The 20,449-nt window shown below is 53.1% G+C and overlaps 1 protein-coding gene across 5 annotated transcripts in view; it reads right to left on the bottom strand.

Annotated features, from left to right (window-relative positions):
- The window catches only part of AGPAT3 (1-acylglycerol-3-phosphate O-acyltransferase 3), an 85,986-nt gene that overhangs the window by 11,814 nt on the left and 53,723 nt on the right, over positions 1-20,449 (bottom strand). For 4 of the 5 annotated variants that reach the window (XM_086333066.1, XM_086333245.1, XM_086333338.1 and 1 more), the window contains 3 exons: positions 6,653-6,879; positions 1,044-1,213; positions 275-436 (listed from right to left, as the gene is read on the bottom strand). In XM_086333066.1, coding sequence (XP_086189192.1) covers positions 275-436; positions 1,044-1,213; positions 6,653-6,830 — 510 coding nt within the window. In that variant the 5' untranslated portion in view covers positions 6,831-6,879. Of the gene's footprint in view, positions 1-274; positions 437-1,043; positions 1,214-6,652; positions 6,880-18,605; positions 18,684-20,449 lie in introns of all 5 variants that reach the window. The other variant, XM_086333151.1, reaches the window with a different exon arrangement.

The following is a 20,449-nucleotide window of genomic DNA, read 5'->3' on the forward strand; positions in this document are numbered from 1 at the left end:
AACAGCCTGGGGGCCTGGGCAGACTCTCCGCTAACATTCCAGAGGTGCTCCCAACTCAGCCCAGCAGGACCTCCTCTGTGTGGGCCCAGATGTGCGGGGCCCACCTGGGGCAGGTGGAAGCAGGTGGTCTAAGAGGGGTTCCGTAGGTGCATGGGGCGGGGCCGTGGCCCTGGAGCTCAGAGGCTCTTGTTGGCTTTACAACTAACAACCTGGCTGCGTTCCTGATGCCCAAGGTAGCACAGCTTGTGTGGCCTTGCCCCGCTGCCTCACTCACCCACATGTATTCGGGGTAGTTGGCCAAGGACTTCAGGCCTTTGATGACGGTGTCCCGGTCTTCCTCCCACTTCCGTTTGCAGAACACAATCTCCAGGAAGTACCACGTCCAGCCGATGAGGGGCACGTAGAGCAGCTCCCTTTTTGCCAGGACTTTGGAACTCTGAAGAGAGGGGGAGCAGCTGGCGCATTATGGCCACGAAGTCCCCACGGGCAGCTCCCTGCAGGCAGCCCTTAGCACTGGCTGTCATCGGGAGACCCTGGCACTGAGTATGATGCCATTGGGATGGGCAGGGCCCCAGAGTGTGGGTGCCACTAGGTGAGAATCCATGGGCAGATCTGGCCGACGCTGGTAGGCGGGCGCGCGGGCAGGAGGGGAGCCTAGAGGGTATACTGGGCCTTCAGGGCTGCTCCGGCTGCCAGGCTGGGGGCTTGCTGAGGATGATGCCAGGGCCACCACCCACTGGGCTTCCCTGCAGGGGACCCCTCAGCCTTTCTCATTTGAGGCAGCTGAGCCGACGGGGAAGGATTGCAAAGGAAAGGCAGTAACATGTGACTCAGGAGGGAGCCCTGGGGCAGCCTGCAGTCCCAGAACCCATGTGGTCAGCCATGCTCACATGCCTAGCCCAGAGGGACCAGGGGCTAAACACAGAGCAAACGAAAACTCAGAGCCCTGGAGACTCCAGACCCGCCCAGGGAGCCATGCCAGTCCCTCCCTGGGACCCCATGTCGCTCGCCCCACACCCTCCTGGGACCCCTACATTGCTCACCCCCAGCACGCCGAAGCGCTCGCACATGGTCCACCCACAGAGGAAGTCAATTTCAAAGTTGTGGTTGAGGATGATGACTGCATGCTCCTTCCCAAAGGTGTCCACCGTGGCCTGGTCGGTGAACAGGGTGCACTCCGTGCACGACCACCACTCCAGGAGCATGACCAGCTCTGCGGACACATGCGGGGACGTCAGCCAGGTGTAGACCGCCATGCTCCGGCCAGCCCTCCCTCCCTGCTCCCTGATGTGGGCGGGGCTTGCACAGTATCACCCAGATTGGGATTTTCTGCTGGAAATGAGTTTCGATGGTGTGTGTGTAATAAATTAAGTTTTCTAAACCTATAATTACCTCTCTAAGCAAAAGTCAGGGAAGAAGTCAAATGGAAGCAGAAAAAAAGGGGGATTTCCCCGGTGGCTTAATGGTTAGAAATCCACCTTGCGATGCAGGGGACATGGCCCTGGCACACAGCAACTAGAGGAAGCCCGTGTGCCGCAGCGAGGACCCAGAGCAGCCAAAAAAAACCCAGAAGAAATGGAAGAGGAAACCCATTTTAGGTGGATTGTTTTTGGTAATCAACATATCTAAAGGACTTAATTTAAAATATATATTTAAAAAAATCAGATCTTCACTTTTCTTAAAAATCAAATAACCCATTGGATGAGATGGTGAACAAAACATTCACTTGTTAAGAGGATACAGCATCATAATTATATTATTATTATTTCATTACAAGGTATTGAATACCAACTGTATACCAGGCACTCTGCCTATAAATGACATCAGATTCTAGCAGAAACTTGAGTTATTGTTATTATTATTCCCAAAGCTCAGAGAAAAAGTGGTGGAGTTCCAATCTCAGCCCCCAAAACTAAGTCTGGGGCTCTGTGGAAAGTTTCAGAGGAAGCTCCAAAATACAGAAGTAAGTGAATAAAACCAGGGTCCCCCTCGGGGGGGTCTTTGGCTGACACGTGTTAAGCACTGTTACTCTCATCCACACTACTCTTTACAAAGGGCTGAGGTGGACACCAGTATCATCACATACGACTATGGTCTTCACACGTGCTCTGGACCCATGGGGTGGCACACATTGTGTCCCCAGATGAGGTGGCTGGGGAGGCAGTGGGCACCTAGCCAGGCAGTGTCACACCCACCATGGCCAGGCATCCTGAGAAGGGTGGCCTCAGACCACGAAGTGTAGCTCCCAGGCTCAGGATGGATTTCAGAGACCTGTCCTTTGCGTGCTGGACACCAACCTATCGGTTTTCAGAGAGGACCAGCCCTGGGAAGGCTGATGAGGCAGGACAGCCCAGCACTTAGACAGTGGGCTCCTGACCTGCTTCCCTGTTGGCAGGAGACAACTGTGCCTTCTTCAGAGGTTGCCAGGGCACTGGATGGGACTTGGCACGGGGGCTGCCTTCTCCTTCCCGATGAGGGTCCCCACCAGCCCAGACAGAAGTGAAGAGACACACAGCTCCCCCCATGTACTGGGCTCTCAAATTCCTCTTTTACATGAGGTGGGACCGGATGGAAGGCCAGTTCTGAGACGACACCTGCACACTCTCAAACCATGGAGAGGACGGGCCATGAAGGGGTCAGCTCCAGGACACACTCGCCATAAGCTCCATCAAGGGACCAGGGCCCTGAGGAGATGGAGGCCCACCAACAGGGGCAAACTATGCCCCTGGGATAGCCTGGCCACTTCCATCCAACAGTCAAGTTGTGAATAAAGGTCCAAGGAATGGAAAGACAAGAGGTCCTCAACAGACGTTGTTCACGGATGATTTACAGATGGCCAACATGAGAAGATGCTTGGCATCTCTGGTCATCAGGAAAGTGCAGGCCGAAGCCACAGCCAGGCACTGCGTCACACTCACAGGACAGCTGCCATCCAACAGATGGATGACAAATAGCATGTGCCAGCGAGGAACAGAGGGCCTGGGACGCCCAATGCTGCAGGTGGGGATGTAAACAGGGCAGCTGCGTCTATGCTCCAAACAGAGTAACCAGATGACCCAGCAATTCCACCACCAGGAAGATACCCAGTAGAAATGAGAACAGATGTCGGTGTAGAAACTTGAACATGGATGTTCCTGGCAGTGTTATTCACAAAGCCAGAGAGTGGAAACAGCCCAGAAGGGCGACAACTGATGAAGAAATGGGCAGTGCACATCCATACAGGGCAGCATCGTTCAGCCGAAGTGGGGACGTGGGCCTGACACGCAGCAGGACGCAGATGAACCTGGGAAACACGGAGCTCTGAGTGTGGGGAGTCAGACAACACCCACGCAGTGGACGCTTCCATCACGTGGACCACGCAGGACAGGCAAAGCCATGCGGACAGGAAGTAGATTAGTGACTGTGGGGCTTGGTGGGGGAGAGATGGCGGGGGGAACATGGGGAGGACTACTCCACGCTCTAAGTGGGTGAATTTCACTTCCTTATTGCTATTTAAGAAGAAAGAGGTCCAAGGCTAGGCTGACCTGTCCATCTGAAAGCACGGGTGGCTGCTGGGGACTTGCCAATGCCCCCACCCACACCCCCTCCCCAGGCGGCAGGGCCCTGGGGCTGGGACAGACCACGAGCAGCCTGGTGACGGCCTGCTCCTGCACCTCCTCGGCTTCCTTCTGGGAAGCCTCCATGTGTCAGCTGGTCAAGGAAGAGCCGGTGGCTGAGGCTGCTGCCTCTAGAGCAGTTTGCCTGGGAACGAGGAGGTGTCCTTCCTTATCACCGAAAGGACGTTCAACCTGAGGCCTCCCTCTGTGCAGATGTCCAAGTGCACAGCAGAGTCCTGTTAACTGCAGGCTCCAGGCCCTAAGCGGGCTCTAGAACTCACTCCTCTTGGGTAACAGACACTTCCCACCCATCGGACCGCAGCTCGCCACTTCCCCTCGCCCAGCCCCGGCCACCACCATTCGGCTCCGCTCCCCCGAGCTTGGTTGTGTGGATCCCTTGAAGGAGGAATCAGGCAGTCTTGGTCCTTCTGCGACTGCCTGGTTTCCCTCCATGTCATGCCCTCCAGGTTCATCCATACTGTCACAAACAGCAGGATTTCCTTCCTCTTAAATAGTACTCCATTGTCCAAATGGACGGCATTTTGCTTGTCCGTTGGTCTGTTGATGGACGTGGATGCCATCTCCACATCCTGGCTACTGTGAACAAGCCATGCTGAGTGTACACCCTCACCTGGCAGCACTCAGGACCCGGGCCTTTCTGGCCAGAACAAGAGGTCTGGCCCAGGTGGGGGCCGCGAGGAGGAACCAACTTTTAGACAGACAGACCCAGGCAGCCCTCGGGAGAGTGGGTCTAGCAGAGCTGCCTGTGGAAAGGCGGCGTGTTGAGGATGCTCTGTCCCACCAATGGCCAGCATGGCCACCAGGGATTGAACCTGGGGCACAGTAGCTAAAGTGCTGAGTCCTGACCATTGAATTTTCCCTTCAGGAAAATTCTCAGCCACCATCTCCTCCAACAGTGCTTGTCCTTATTCACTCCTCAGGGACAGAGTCCAACACCCGTTTCATAGACCTGCATGCTCTCATTACCTCCTTTAGCTCCTGTTTCCTATTCTTCATCTTGTCACTCTACTGCAGTCGGGGTGAGCTCTTCATATTATTGTCCAGTCCACCCACTTGCTTACTAGCTGTGTCTAATCTGATATAAGATTCACTAAGTTTTTACTGTAAAAAATTATTATAATTACAATTTTCATGCATAGAAGTGCTCCTTGATTCTTCTTCAAATCTGGGGACTTTGGGTAGTCTTTTGTCTAAATCTTCCGTTGTATGTTTATTGTTTTGAGTTCATGTATGACTTGTTTCAGTCTATGTGATTCTACTGAATTAGAGACTAATTCAGGCCAAAAGCACATTTCTGTTTGCCTCTGTTGACCCCATGGGCACTGCCAGTCTGCGCATTTCAGCAAACTTTCAAGGTCCTGGCTGAGACCCAGCCCGTCTCTTGGAGCTGCCAAGGTGGGGCCCTGGGAAGCAGTGCTGATAGCCCATCTTAGTACTCTCTTCTGCGGAGAGGCAGGGGTGTGGCTGAGGGATTTCCTTTATTTACAGCCTTAAAAAAGCCAGCTTTACTCAGAGTCTGGCTGTGCGGAAGTGCTTTGACTTGAGAACGCTACTGCCAGTGGAGGCTGTGATTTTCACAAGTCAGCATTTGCCCTTTGGGCATGCACCCATCTGCCCTGGTGACGCTGCTAAGTGCTCTGCATGGCAGTATTTCTAATTCTCCTTCTCACACACAGGAAGGTGGCCTTTTATTTAGGAAAAAAGCAGCTGGGAACTGAAACCTTCGCCTGTTTATGGCTGGAAGCATGGGCGGGGCTGCTGTCCCCTGTTGGGGGCACGCACACCTGGGCTTGGACACCCCACTGCCTGCTCAGCTGCCCTCCTACACTGGGGAGGGGGAGGTCTCGGGGGCAGCTGCACAGACTCACCGTTTCCCATAGGACATAAAATGGGTACTACCTGCTCTTCATTGTAGAAGAAAGGTGTTCTTATGCTAAGTAAATTGTAAGGAAAAAACAGCAGAGTCCCTCCCATCCCCACTCCCAGGACAGCCCCATTTTCTGTTCTGACTTCCACACTTTAAAGGAGGGACGGCCACACGCCAGTGCAGACACATCACACGTGTCTTTAAAAGTAAATCATGGTAGCACCTCTGTACTTTGTTTTTTAGCTTCTGTTTTCACCTAAAACTGTATCTTGAACTTGGTTCTCTATACCAGGAAAGAGAGAGCCCCTGCTGGTCTTAGAGGCTGTGTGGGCCTCCATCCAGTGGACACACCACAGTTAGTGGGCATTTTGGCTGCTCATTTTTATATTAGTTAATATAAACCTGGAAAAATGAATATATCTGTGCATATACGTACTTTTATAGATATATTTCTGGGTTACATTCTTATTCGGCGGAATAATTAGGGTCAAAAAATAGAACTGTTTAAGTTGCTGATTGTTACGGGTCCAAAGAAGTGCCTGGGAACCCCAACCTGCAGTGTGTTCCCCTCGCCAGCCGTGGGTCGTCACCAAGCTTCCTAGTCTCTGACAGATGAGGGTGACTACACACCCAAATGCACGCACATCACAAGTGCACACAGGTAACATCTGTGCATGCCTAAACATTTAATTAAGAGACAGGTAGGTCCTTTTTCTTCAGAGAGAGATGCTGAAGTAATTACATGTGATAACAGGCCACTCGAGGGGAGTGCTCCAGGCCTGGGGGCTGGAGGCCTGTGACTGCCGCGTGCCGGCAGGCGTCGGGCCTACTCATGGTGCGCTGACACGGTGCTTGTTTTCAGGTATCCAGGGTACCGTGTGAGACCACATGGAGCCACCGTTCTGTGGGTCCAGAGGCTCGGGTATGGGGACATTGCATGGTTCAGCCCAGTGAAGGGCTCAGGCTGAGCACCGCATACATTCCTCGGGCCAGGAGAGGCCCCCTAGTTCCCGGCTGTGGAGCCCACGGCCATCTTGTTTCATCGTCACAAGCACTAACCCCACGGAACCCTGCACTGGCTTGTTTGGGGTTGTCCAGCAGAAAGGTGGCTGTCCTTGTCCCAGACCCCTCCCCCCGCCATGCCATGCCCACCGCAGGCAGCACTCACGGCTCCAGAGCGAGTAGGCGAGGCGGCAGTTCAGCCGGCGGTACAGCTGCTTGTTCACGGGCCAGAGGACCAGCGTGCAGAGCTGGATGGAGTTGATGACCAGCCCGCTCACCACGAAGACGAAGCCGATGAGGAGGTGCACGACGAACTGGGTCTTCAGGAAGGCGAGCAGGCCCATGGCCACAGCTCAGTAGCGAGTGCAGGGTCCTTCACTGAGAATGGCCGTCCTGCAAAGACAGGGCAGCGGTTAGGAGGGCGCAGGGACCCCAGCGTGAGGGGCAGCGAGTGGAGAAGGGGTCCACAGTGGTCTCGCCAGAGCCCAGATCCGCGGCTCCCACAGCACCCTCAGGCCCTTCCCTCCTGAGAGTGACGGATGGACGTGTGGGGTGGAGGGGGAGCTGATACATGGTTCACACAGGCACCACGCACACCATATACACACACACCCCATGTACACACGCACCAACACCAGGAACACACACCATGCACACACACACACCATGCACACACACATACATACCACGTACACATACACACTACATATACACACACCATGCACATACCATGTACACACACACCACGTACACACACACACCATGTACACACCCACACACCACACAAACACCATGCACACATACACACCATGTATGTACACACACATACCACACACACCATGCACACACCACATATACACACACCACGTTCACACACATACCATGTACATATACACACACACCATGCACGCACACACACACATACACGCACACACCACACCACACACACACACCATGTACACACACACACCATGCACATACACACATGTACACACACCACATGCACACACACCACACATGCCAAATACACACACAACATGTACACACACATACCATGTACATATACACACATGTACACAAACACCACATACACACAGCATGTACACATCCACACACCACATACACCACACATACCAAATACACACACACCATGTACACACACACATCACGTACACACCATGCATACACACACCACATACACAAACACCATGCACACACCACATATACACAATACACACATACCAAATACACACATACCATGCACACACCATATACACATACCACATACACACACCCTCATATATACAAGAAAGAAAAGACTAGAAAAATGCATACAAATATCAATAGCGATTGGCTTCCCAGGTGGCACTAGTGGTAAAGAACCCGCCCACAGGAGATGTAAGAAACACAGGTTCAAGCCCTGGGTCGGGAACCCACTCCAGTTACTCTTGCCTGGAGAATTGCACGGACAGAGAAGGCTGGTGGACTACAGTCCATGAGGCCACAAAGAGCTGGGCACGGCTGAGACGACTGAGCGCAGCACAGCACGTTATCTCTAGCTAAAGCCATGATAGGTAATTTTTCTTTTCTTGTTTTAGCATTTTATTTAAAAAATCAAAACTACACATGAAATCACTATAAAACATTCAACTAATGCCTTTTAACTCACAAGCCGTTGTGGACTTTTTTAGCTGAAAAGCTTTTGTTTTGGTCTAAGGTGGAAGGGGTGACCCCCAGGAACCCAGTCAGCTTCTCCCCCGCTTCCCTTCAACAGAAGTTTGGTTTCTTGGTTTCAAACGTGAAACCAGAAGCTCACATTTCACGGCTGTACTTGTTCTGTGAGCAGCCCTGAAATCCCCCTGTGGACAGAAGCAACAGAGCTGGGCATAGGACAGCTGGCAGCCGCTGGCCGCCGCTCCAGGTCCTCCAGAGAGGTGCCCACACTCTGGGGTGAGGGTGGAACAGGCTTGGCAGGCCTCCAGGGTGGGCCATGCCAGGCTGTCCGGGGCACAAGCGGCTCCACTGCTGAGTGGGAGACCAGGCCACATGACTCTAGAAGGTGCCCTCCGTCTGCCCTTGGGTGCCAAGTGGCTGCATGAGGGTGTGGGGGGGTGAAGTCTGCGGCCACGTGGGGGGACACTAGGAGGACAAGGAAGGACCCGAGGCCGGATGCCACCTTCTCCATCAACGCCCCCTTCCCCGTCAATGCCCCGCCTCCCAGTCAACACTCCCCAACTCCTGCCAGCACCTCCTGGCATTCAGGCACTGGATCAGTCTTCCTTTTCTAAAGGTTCACATAAAGAGGCACACAGGGTATCCATCTGTGGGCCCAGCCCGGCTGCCATCCAGCCTCTGGTGGGAGCACCATCTCCAGTTTGTCCGCTCACCTGTGCACCTGCTGATGGCAGCAGGTGTGCAATCTCTGGCCCCACACTTTCCCTGCAAGCCTCTGCGTGGACACAGCCCTCCGCTCAGGAAGCCATTTAACACCTGCCAGTCCCAGTCCAGCCCCTGAATTTCTGGTCAAGGACGTCCATCCACAGAGGCCCTATGAGCCACACCTTTTTCTTGGACTGGCTGCTGCAAGTGCTCACCCCTGTCTGGAATGGCCGCCCACCCCCTTCCGGGAACTCTGGTTGACCAGGAGTTGACCGCCCCCCTGCTGCTGGCCACTGGCCTAGATTGTCAGTCTGTCCCCAGTGCCTGGATGTGGGCCAGACCCTGTTCTAAGGAGCATCAGCAGTTGCAGTTCAGGCCCCCCACCCACCCACCCCCATGAGAGCACAGAGTGGCCACCATCTGTTTAGGCATCCCTGCCTCTCGCCCACCACCTCTGGGCCACCCGGGCCTGAATGCTTTAATAACACATCAGTCACATACACTAACCTGGGGGGCCTTCGATGACAGTGGGCTTACCAGCCCCGCCCCCTGCAGAAGAAAGCCTGTTGCCCATTCAGCTCACACCCTCCCCAGCTCCCCCCAAGGCCTGCAGGCCGGCAAGGGGGAAAGCATCAACTCTGCAGCCCCCAAGAGCACTGGCTTGTGCCTGCCCCTTGAAAATATTTTCAAAACTATATATATCACAAGACTTCCCTGGTGATCTGCTGGTTAAGACTTCCTTCCAATGAAGGGGGTGCAGGTTTGATCCCTGATCAAGGAGTTAAGACCCCACATGACTCATGGTCGAAAAACCAAAACATAAGCCAGAAACAATGTTGTAACAAATTCAACAAAGACTTTAAAAATGCTCCACATCAAAAATATTAAATAAAAAAAATATATCACCAGACAAACTATAAGTCGATTTCTACATTTTTAAACCCAAGTTTAAATATGCAAGGGGTATAAATTCTGGTATATTGTGAAGTTTCACTTTTTAAATATACAGATCTGGACTTCCCTGGTGGTCCAGTGGTTAAGAATCCTCCTGCCAATGCAGGGGACTCAGGCTCGATCCCTGGTCCAGGAAGATCCCACACGGCATGGGGCAACTAAGCCCACAGGCCACAACTACTGAAGCCTGTGGGCCTAGAGCCTGTGCTCCGCAGCAAGAGAAGCCCCACAAAGAGAAGCCTGCACACCGCAACTAGCGAAAGCCCACACACAGCAACAAAGACCCAGCTCAGCCAGATGAAAAATACATACATACACTTAAAGGAAAGCCTAAATATATAGATCTTCCTTAACTTACAACAGGATTACATTTCAATAACCCCACCATAAGTTGAAAATATCATTAAGTTGCTGCTGCTGCTGCTAAGTCACTTCAGTCGTGTCCGACTCTGTGCGACCCCATAGACGGCAGCCCACCAGGCTCCCCCATCCCTGGGATTCTCCAGGCAAGAACTGGAGTGGGTTGCCACTGCCTTCTCCGTCATTAAGTTGAAATACGTTTAATACACCTAACTTCCCAAACATCACAGCTGAGCCCCACCCACCCACCTTAACTGTGCTTGGAATGCCCACATTCGCCTACAGTGGGCCAAATCACCTGACACAAGGCCTATTTTATAACTAAGTGCTGAATATTTCTTGTGATTTACTGAATACTGTACTAAAAGTAAAAAACAGGACAGCCATCTGGGTCCAGCGCGGGTTGTTCACCCGCGTGATGGTGGGGCTGACGGGGCTGTGGCCACCACTGTCCAGCATCAGAGAGAGGGCCTGACCGCACGCCCCCAGCCCAGAAGGTTAAAATTCACAATCTGAAGTATGGTTTTCACCCAATGTGCATTGGAAAGTCCAAAAATCATGATCTGAATCACCATAAGTCAGGGACTTCTTTCTCTTAAGTGTGGACGGTGGGATCGAAATGCCACTGTGACTTGATAGCCACCACCCCCATACATTTTCAAAATACAAAAAAAGCAAGCTTTTCTTTAAAAGTCAAGAAATGCATTCCATTTTCTCCTTGATTTTGTATTTCCACTGTACCTCCTCTACAGAAACTTATTAGAATATAATTTATTATGATTGAAGTCTTCTACCAATCACATTAACCTAACATTATATAACAAAAATACATATGAATATTTAAATTTAATTTTTGCATTTCATGTTTATGGGCTAAATTTAAATTTTTCTTCTGGAATATTTGATGAAAATGCACTCTGAGACAGTTCAGCCTATTTTTCCTCAGAATCTGGGCATTTGACTGACCATAAAATACCATGATCATATCTGAGAAATTTAACCCCAACATAAGCATATTGTTGAATATCCCATCTGTAGCCCAGTTTCACCCACTGTCCCCAAACCACCTGTACCACTTCTTTCCATCCAGGCCCTGGTTGAGGGGTGGTGGGACATTCGATCACATGCCCCTGTTCTCTGACCTAACCCCCTTGCCCACCCACTTGAGAGCCCGGGCCAGCTGTCCTGATGTCTACAGGACATCCCTCTACAGGATGTCTGGCTGTTCCCTCGTGACTGATTCAGGTTCAGAGTGTCGCTGGGGGCTCTGGCTGCACCCACCAGCGCACTGCACCTTCCCGTCCCTGCCACCACCTGGTAAAGGCAGGGCCACCAGGAGTCTGCAGGAAGAAGTTCAGCTTACTGGGCTGAGCCCACCATCTGATGGGAGATGCTGAGTTAATAGCCATCTCCAACCGCCTCTGACCCCACAGTTTCAGTCAACGCCTCCTCCTGCCTAGCTCTTATTTCACGGGCCAAGCCTGTTCTGATCCAGAACCGCCCCCCTGTAATGGATGCTGTAGGGACCATGCCTGCCTTTGTGATGTGCTTAGCCTAATGACACAAGCGAGATGCTTCAAACCACAGCAATACACAGCTCTTTCACTGAGGCTGGTACGTGCTTTTAGAAAACACATGGTGTGTCCTGGAATAAAAGAATGCATGTAGGGTAGAGAACATGAGGCATAACAGGTATCCATTCATCCCCTAATGCCCCCAGAAAGAAAAAAAGTCACTCAGTTGTGTCCGACTCTTTTTGACCCCATAGACTGTAGCCTACAAGGATCCCTCATCCACGGGATTTTCCAGGCAAGTGTACTGGAGTGGGTTGCCATTTCCTTCTCCGGGGGATTTTCCTGACCAAGGTAACCACTAATATTCCATAAAGTTTTAAGATAAACTATAGTGGGAGGTGGGAGGGAAGTTGAGAGGGGACAAATGTATACCTATGGCCAAGTCACGGTGACGTATGGCAGAGACCAACACAACACTGTAAAGCAATTATCCTCCAATTAAAAATAAAATATATTGGCACCTTTTCATTAATTCTCAGATGCTGTTGCTGAGCTGGAGAAGAAACCTGAGCCTAAGTCCTTCACTGGATAAGATTTAGGTTGCTCCAGAAGCCTGGCACCTACATAGCCCAGTCCTGAGGGGTTTGTGGTCCCGTACAAGCTGCCAGGACCCCACCTTCTCAGGGCAGGGGAGGGGCTGCATTCACGCTCCCCAATGGGGAGACACAGGGTAGTATTGCCCCTCACTCGGGAGAAGAGGCGCAGAGCAGAGGTGGCCAGGTGGGGAGGGGGCGGGGCCAGGGGCTCCGCAAGGCTGTGCTTACATGGTTCCAGGGCAGGTGAATCCCAGACAGACTCTAACCCCAGCCGCCCAGGAGTCGCCGGAGCTCTGATACAGCAGGGAGGGCTGGGAGCCGAACCAGACTCTCCTCCTAGCCCCTGCCCCGCCCCAGGCCCCTGGCTCACAAGCAGGCCCCTTGTGGTTCTGACACCACCCCTCCAGGGTTATCCCACTATTTCTGAGCCTGGGGTTCCCGTGGCCACATTGCTCGGGGCTCAGGGTGGTAAGGGTGAGAGCCAGAGCCAGGAGTACCGGGACCAGCTCACCACCATGCCCAGAAGGGCCCAGCCCACTGACCACTGCCAGTCCTGACGTCAGCATTCTGTTACGAGTGAACTGCATCCCCTCACAAGGGTGTGTTGGGGTCCTAACCACCCCCAAGCACCCCAGCGAGTGGCTGTGTTTGGAAATATGGTCTCAACAAAGGCAGTCAAGTTAAGCGAGGTCACTAGGGTGGGTCCTAATCCAATCTGACCAGCATCCTTTTAAGAAGGATGACCACAAGAGCACATGGGGGAGGCAGCCTCCACACGCAGCTTCTCCCTTCACAGTGCCCAACACCCTGGCCTTGGCCTTCCAGCCTCCAGGACAGGAGAGCTGATGACTGCTGTTTAAGCCCCTGGCCTGTGGTGTGTGTCACGGTCCCCCCAGCAGAGGAACACACCCATGACAAACATTCAGGCCTCATTCTCAGATCCTGCAATGCCCATGCCCTGCTGCCCAGGAGGCCCAGCCTCACCCTGCTCACACCCCCTGCACCAGCCTCAGGCACCACCAGATGCTCGTCAGGCTGGTACTGGTCCCTTTGTCTCTCTTCCTCGTGAACTAGCCAGTCAGGCGGCTCGGCCTTCAGATTTCCCTCCCAGGCACCTCTGCCCCCCTCCCCCCCACCATTTTTCCAACAAACCCTTCCCACAGAAACTGAAGTTGAAGTCTCCAGCCTGCTCTTTCCCACACCACCCAGATAGCTGCTCTGCTCCCTGCAGGGAGGTGAATGCCTCTCTGCATGTGGATGACCACTTTTCTACTCACACACAAGGGCCCACGCCTGCCCTCCAGCCTCTGCCAATGCGGTCTACTCTGACAGTTGGAAGAGCGGTGCAGACAGGAAACTGCAGCCCCAGCCTCTAGCATCCAGTGCCGCCCCATGGGCAGGCATCTGACTCTGTGCGGGGGCAGGAACTGGCCAGCGCTGGGGGCACCACTTCAGCTGCCCTGCTGCCCCATTCCTGATAAGAGCTACAGTAGAAGGCTGGCAGCCTCATCCTGCCCTGCTGGGGCAGTCTGTCCTGAGCAGGGCTGACCCTGAGCACAGTGGTTAGTAAAGGGAAAAGACATTAAACACGCCAAAAGTGCCTCATTTTTGTGGTTCTAGATAGGAAGTCTGGGTTACAGGATTAAAAAGAGCTGTTTAGTTATATGCAATCCAAATTCAAAGCCCACGATGAAAGGGAACCAAGGCTGTTACCTTCCCTTCTTCCTTCTTCCTCTTCCTCTGTCCCATCCACTCACTTACCATCTACCCACTCACTCACCCATCTATCCATTATCCATCCATTCACTCATCCCTTCATCCATCCATCTACCTATCCATCTATCCACCATCCATCCACCCAGCCATCCATCCATCCATCATCCATCTACCCATCCAGCCATCCACCCACCCATTCACCCAGCCATCCACCTACTTATCCATCTACCAATCCATCCACCTACCCACTCATCCACCCATCCATCCACCTACCCACCCACCTACCCATCCATCCATCCACCCACCCTGCCATCCACCCATCCATTTACCAATCCATCCACCTACCCACTCATCCATCCACCCACCCACTCATCCATCCGTCCATCCACCCATCCATCTACCAATCCATCCACCCACCCACCCATCCACCCATTCATCCATCCATCCATGCACCCACCATGCCATCCATCCACCAATCCATCCCCCTACCTTGCCATCTACCTACACACTCATCCATCCATCATCCATCCATCCATCCACCCATCTAGCTATCCATCCATCCATCCACCTATCCATACTCTGCCATCTACTCATCCATCTACCCAGCCATCCACCTACCCAGCCATCCACCTACCGACTCATCCATCCACCCACTCATCCATCCATCCATCCACCCTGCCATCCACCTATCCATCCATCTACCCTGACAGCCAGCCAGCCATCCCACCTACCCAGCCATCCACCTACCCACTCATCCATCCATCATCCATCCACCCATCCACCCACCCACTCATCCACCCATCCATCCACCCACCCTGCCATCCACCCATCCATCCATCTACCAAGCCATCCACCCACCCACTCATCCATCCATTCACTTATCCACTGGCCCCACATTTGAGTGCCTATATGCAGAGCAAACAGAGCAGACCTGGTCTGCTATGAAGGTGCAGGACAGAAAGGCCATGCTGGCTGACTGCTTGGGGGGTGGGTTATGCTAGGGCAAGCCTTACATTTTTGTTTTGCATGTTGATAGTTCTGTTGTTTCCAGTCAGGAAATACTGGAGGAAAAAGTCTATGAACTGGACCGACTATTCGAAACAGAGGACAGTAGAGAGATACCATCTCAGATATTTTTAAGTTATCCTAAGATAATTTAGATGGCAAATTTGCCAACTAATTTTATCTTAATTTGGCAAATAATCTCAATTATTTACTGTTCTGAACACAACCAAAACCAAGAATAAACCCCATTGCTTTCTTTGCAGCTGGCCAGGGTACCAGGGAGGCAGAACCCTCACTCACAACAGATGCCTTAGCTCCTGGATGGGCTCCTCCTCACTCTCGCTTTTAACACAGCTCGGACACACAGGACTGGGTGGCCTCCTGGCCCACAGCCAAGCCGAAGTGCCAGATGAGAAAAGGAGGGGCAGGGGGCACTGGGGGCAGGCATCCTGCTGACGGCAGCACAAGGGCAAAGGCAAGCCCGCAACCTGAGACGGCACACCTCGGAGGGCGTCCGGTGCGGGGCCAGCTCGCAGACCCAGCGGACCCATGGTGACATCACAGATGAGAACATAATGCAGCAACTGTTGTCCACGGTGACCTTGCCCTGGCGCCAGGGGCTGTGTCACGGTCACCATGGCACTGAAGGCAGCTGGGGATCAGAGGAGGCACTTTCACAAGTCCAACAAAAAGTTAGATTAATCCTAGTTTTGAGATTTAATGGGGCTGGTTTCAGTTCTTGGGTAAATTCACTTACAGGGACCACCTTATGTTTCAATAAGGCTGAGAAATTCGATGTATTTCTTTGCTAATAATCATCTGTTGCTGGTCCGACCCTCATCAGGATATGAAATCACCAAGACACCTAAGAACTGAAAAGGAGAGTGAAACCAGCAATGTCTGCAGGTAGAAGGTGTATGCTGTGTAGACTCGAGAGAACCCACTGTAACCAAAGTGCTGCTGGAACCAATAAGTGGTTACGGTCATGTTGAAAGGAATAAAACCAATACAGTGCCTGAAGTCAATGTTCTACTGATAATAGTGTTCAATAACCTGCTGCTGCTGCTGCTGCTAAGTCGCTTCAGTCGTGTCCGACTCTGTGCGACCCCATAGATGGCAGCCCACTAGGCTCCTCCATCCCTGGGATTCTCCAGGCAAGAACACTGGAGTGGGTTGCCATTTCCTTCTCCAATGCATGAAAGTGAAAAGTGAAAGTGAAATCGCTCAGTCCTGTCTGACTCTAGTGACCCCATGGACTGCAGCGCACCAGGCTCCTCGGTCCATGGGATTTTCCAGGCAAGAGTACTGGAGTGGGGTGCCATTGCCTTCTCCACAATAACCTGCTATAACTGAAGTGATGAAGAGGCCCAGTACAGAAGTTTGTTTATTTCTGACTTAACAGATTTCAGGCCACTGGTCCCAGATGGTCATTTGGGACAATGGAGCAACCTAGGAAGCCATGCACTGAAGATGCAGCCCGGCAGCTCCAACTCTGTGGTCATCCAGGGCCCAGGGAGCCTGGCAGCTCCTCCCCCCCCAAGGTCATCTGGGGCCCAGGCAGCCTGGCAGCTCCACCTGCTGAGGTCATTTGGGGCCCAGGGAGCCTGGCAGCTCCACCTCCTGTGATCATCCAGGGCCTAGGTAGCATGGCAGCTCCACCCCAGTGGTCATCTAGGGCTCAGGGAGCCTGGCAGCTCCACCCCCTGTGGTCATCTGGGGCCCAGGCTGTTGGGAGCTCTGCCATCTTCAATGCATGTCTCTCTGGGCTGCTCTGTAGTTCCTCTCTAGCAAAAAGGAATAAAATTGGAATTTCAGTACCAGGGATTCCCTCTAAAGCAAGACGGGTGGCAACAAGTGCTCAGTGACCAGAAAGACACAGAGCCCTGCTGTACGTCCAGGCTGCCAGCAAGCACGGCCAGTGGGCACACCTCCAGGTGAACACGCAAAGACAGAAGACACAGTGGAGAAGGCCCTGGGTACCTCTGCGATAAAAAAAGATGGAAAAAAAAAATGAAAATACCTACTCACAAACTTCAGAAGAAATAAACAGAGCTCATACGCGTAAACCTTAGGACCAGAAGGAGACGAAAGCACAACTAACCAAATGGGAAGATGCCGTGCAGTAGGGCAACAGTGCCCCCTGTGCTCACACCCAGTAAACCAGCACTGCTCCCCCATCAAGATGTGGGGGTCTGCTCCCCGGCCCCTGGAGCCTGGGCTGGCTGCAAAGCTCACCCCTAAACAGAATGGGGTGACATCCCATCCTGAGCCTGGGCCTTCAGAGGCCTTGCAGCTTCCCTGCACCCTCCAGGCACCAGGGGAAGAGACTTCATCTAGCCAGCTGGAAGGTGGGCCCACAGGGAGCAAAGATGGACCCACGGCCCCAGGCAGGCTGCCAGCTGACTGCAGCTACCCGAGACCCCAGGTGAGACCAGCAGCAGACCGCCCTCCTGGGCATAGCCCAGAGCGCTGGCCCACAGAATTGCGAGATAAGAAAATGGTGGTTGTTTTCAATCGTGACTTTTTGAGGTGGTTTGTTAGATAGTAACACATAAGTAACACATAAGCCATGCTTTCTAAGTTAATTTACAGATGTAATCGAACCCTAAATGGAACACCAAGAGGTCCTCTCTCCCTCACCCCTGGAACTGGAAATGCTGACTCTATGGTCCACATGGGAAAACAAACAGCAAAGAAAACCAAACAACCATGAAAAAGAACCTGGAACGGCCTCAAGGTACCATCACGTATGACGAAGCCTCTGCTCTTCAGGGTGTGTTCCCGGCCTGTGACCAGACATCAGGCCAATGACACAGACCAACAGCCTGGTGGGCAGTCGGCTAACAAGGAGGGGCCTCCTGGAGCCCTAGGTCGCCTCCCCTCCTGGGCCAGACGACCCTGCAGTTGCCAGGGGGAGACCAGACAGTCGAGTGTCCTGAGTGTTGCTACCAACTAAGCAGATGACGCAGAACATGTCTCACATGACATCTCACACGGCAGACTTTCCTTTGCACTTGCCTTTAGGCAAACTTGCATTTCTACTGCGTGTACAATAAAGAGGATACAAAGTTAACCTAAAACCATCACTGGGCTCACGAGACTCTTGGTGTTCTGTATCTCTCAACCAAAGGGGTAAGAAAAGTACCACGAAAGGATATATTGAATGGCTCCTTCAGGCTTCCGTAACAATCCTCCCCCACCCGAGAGCTCTGCCGTGGCAGCAGCGCCCATCCTTGGGCCCAGGAGGGGACTGCCAGCCCCAGATCTAAGCCATAAAGGTAACCTCACCCCCAGTTTGAGCGACTGCTCCAGGGATGGGCGTGGGGCCATCTCAGGAGCACGAAGGGATCCATGTGAGGAGGAAGGACCTCTGCTGCGGGCAGTGGCATTGGTGAGCAGCTGAGACTCCGCTAGCAGCCGCCATTTCAAGAGGCAGAGGGGACACAAGTCACAAGCAGTTCAGTGGGCATTCCGGTGACCCGAACCCCTGTGGGCGCACCCTCACCACGTCCACTCCTGCTGTGCACGCAGGCCTGGCATACCACACACGGCGCTCCAGCAAGGCTGACTAGGGGACGCCGTGTTTATCACGTACGTGTGTGACGTGCGGCAGCATGACTCCTGAAGCTTGCGCCACTCACATGTCATCACGAGCCACCTCAGGAAAAGCTTCCTGAAAGAACAACGTTATGGGACAGCCGATGAAGCCCTTCACCTGACAGTCTCATCGGAGACTCTCAACACCCTGCCACACTCTGGATGGGTGGGTGCTGCTGGCTGCGGAGGGCCTGTGCAGGCTGGAGGAAGAGGGCTTGGGATGCAGGAAGAGGGAACTGTCATGTCTGCAGCCCTGTGGGAGATGTGCGGGGCATCACTGCAGCTGGTGAAGGCTGGACAGACAACTCTGGCTGCCCAGGATGGAGGCAGGCACCCTGCACAGCCAGCATCCCTCCTGACCACAGGCCAGAGGAGCCACGTGGACTAAAGGGTCGCTGTGCCCCTGGGCCACCGCCGAAGGAGGCCAGAAGCTCCTGCCAGGCCCTAGAAGAAGGGCCTGCAAACCACACCCCAAGGACCAGGTGGGCGGGGGGAGTGCTGTCATGTCCCCGGGGGGCTTCCACTGTGGAAACAGTGCCCCCAGGCAGGAAGTGGGGTAGCTGGCTGAGGAGAGGGGCTGGGACAGATGCCCAGGGACAGAGGCCTGAGGGGGACCTCTGGGCCCCCTACACCCCACCTACCCTACTCTTTGAGCTCCAGAATCGACCGTCTTTCCTAGGGTGTCCTGATGGTCTTACTGGTCTGGGTAGTGGTGACTTTTGGAGCAGGAGGTGGGAGGGAGGTGAAGAGCTCCCAGCTTGATGACTGCACAATAGGCCTGTGACAAACCTCTGGGCCTGAGGACACTGCAGGTGCCCCGCACACCAAGGCAGCTGTCCACCTGCACAGACACACACGTGGACACGCACATGCACGAAACAGGCGAAGCCACTTGGATGTCACTTTGTGACAATGGTCTGCCCTTTAGTAACGACGTTTTATTCTTAGAGAAACAGGTGTTTGCTTTATAATTATTGCAACCCCATGTACTGTACAGTCCATGGAATTCTCCAGGCCAGAATACTGGAGTGGATAGCCTTTCCCTTCTCCAGGGGATCTTCCCAACCCAGGGATCAAACCCAGGTCTCCCACATTGCAGGCAATTCTTTACCAGCTGAGCCACAAAGGAAGCCCATTATTCAATGAATTGGTTGTTAATTCACTTTTCTACATGGACAATATATTTCATAATTTAAAAAGTTATATGGAGTCTTGGTGTCCCCTTAGGAATGCAGAGAGCTCATCACTCCCACCCTGCCACGAGATAATGCCAGACAAAGTGCAAATTCATGACTTTTCTTGACCCCATCAGAGATGTGGGGTTATAGGACAACCAATTAACAAGAAATGTGGATCGAGGTGGGTGCCTGGCAGGGGCAGGACTGAGACCCAGCCCCCAGGGCAGACATGTGAGGAGTTGGTCAGCAAAGGCAGCTCAGCTGGGCAGTGTGGGAAGGTCTCCCCTCCTGCAGACTTTTCCTCCATGACCCCCAGCGAACCCCATGCAGCAAGCCTGGGAAAGCTTCTCCTACACACTCTAGAGTCTGCAGGTCATTAACAAGAGATTTTTAGTAAGCAGAACACAAACCTCAAAAGATGAACAAGGTCATTTACAAAGATAAAAAATCCTGTCACGTTTCCCATTAAAGACACACCGTGACTCCAAGGGGTAAACTCAATGGGTTTCAAATGTCCATCTGGGCCTCTGTCCAGGGCGGTGGAAGAGCCCACTCCTGGGTTCCCGGGCAGCCCAGATTCAGGATGGTTTGGAAAAGGCCAGACTCACCCCAAATCAGAGGAGGAGGGCCACCCGTCACACAGCAGCTGCCTCTTACTTGAGTT

Source organism: Bos grunniens, chromosome 1, assembly GCF_055505025.1.
Source record: "Bos grunniens cultivar Pamir isolate PY7600 chromosome 1, Bosgru_T2T1.0, whole genome shotgun sequence".
NCBI classification, from domain to species: domain Eukaryota; kingdom Metazoa; phylum Chordata; class Mammalia; order Artiodactyla; family Bovidae; genus Bos; species Bos grunniens.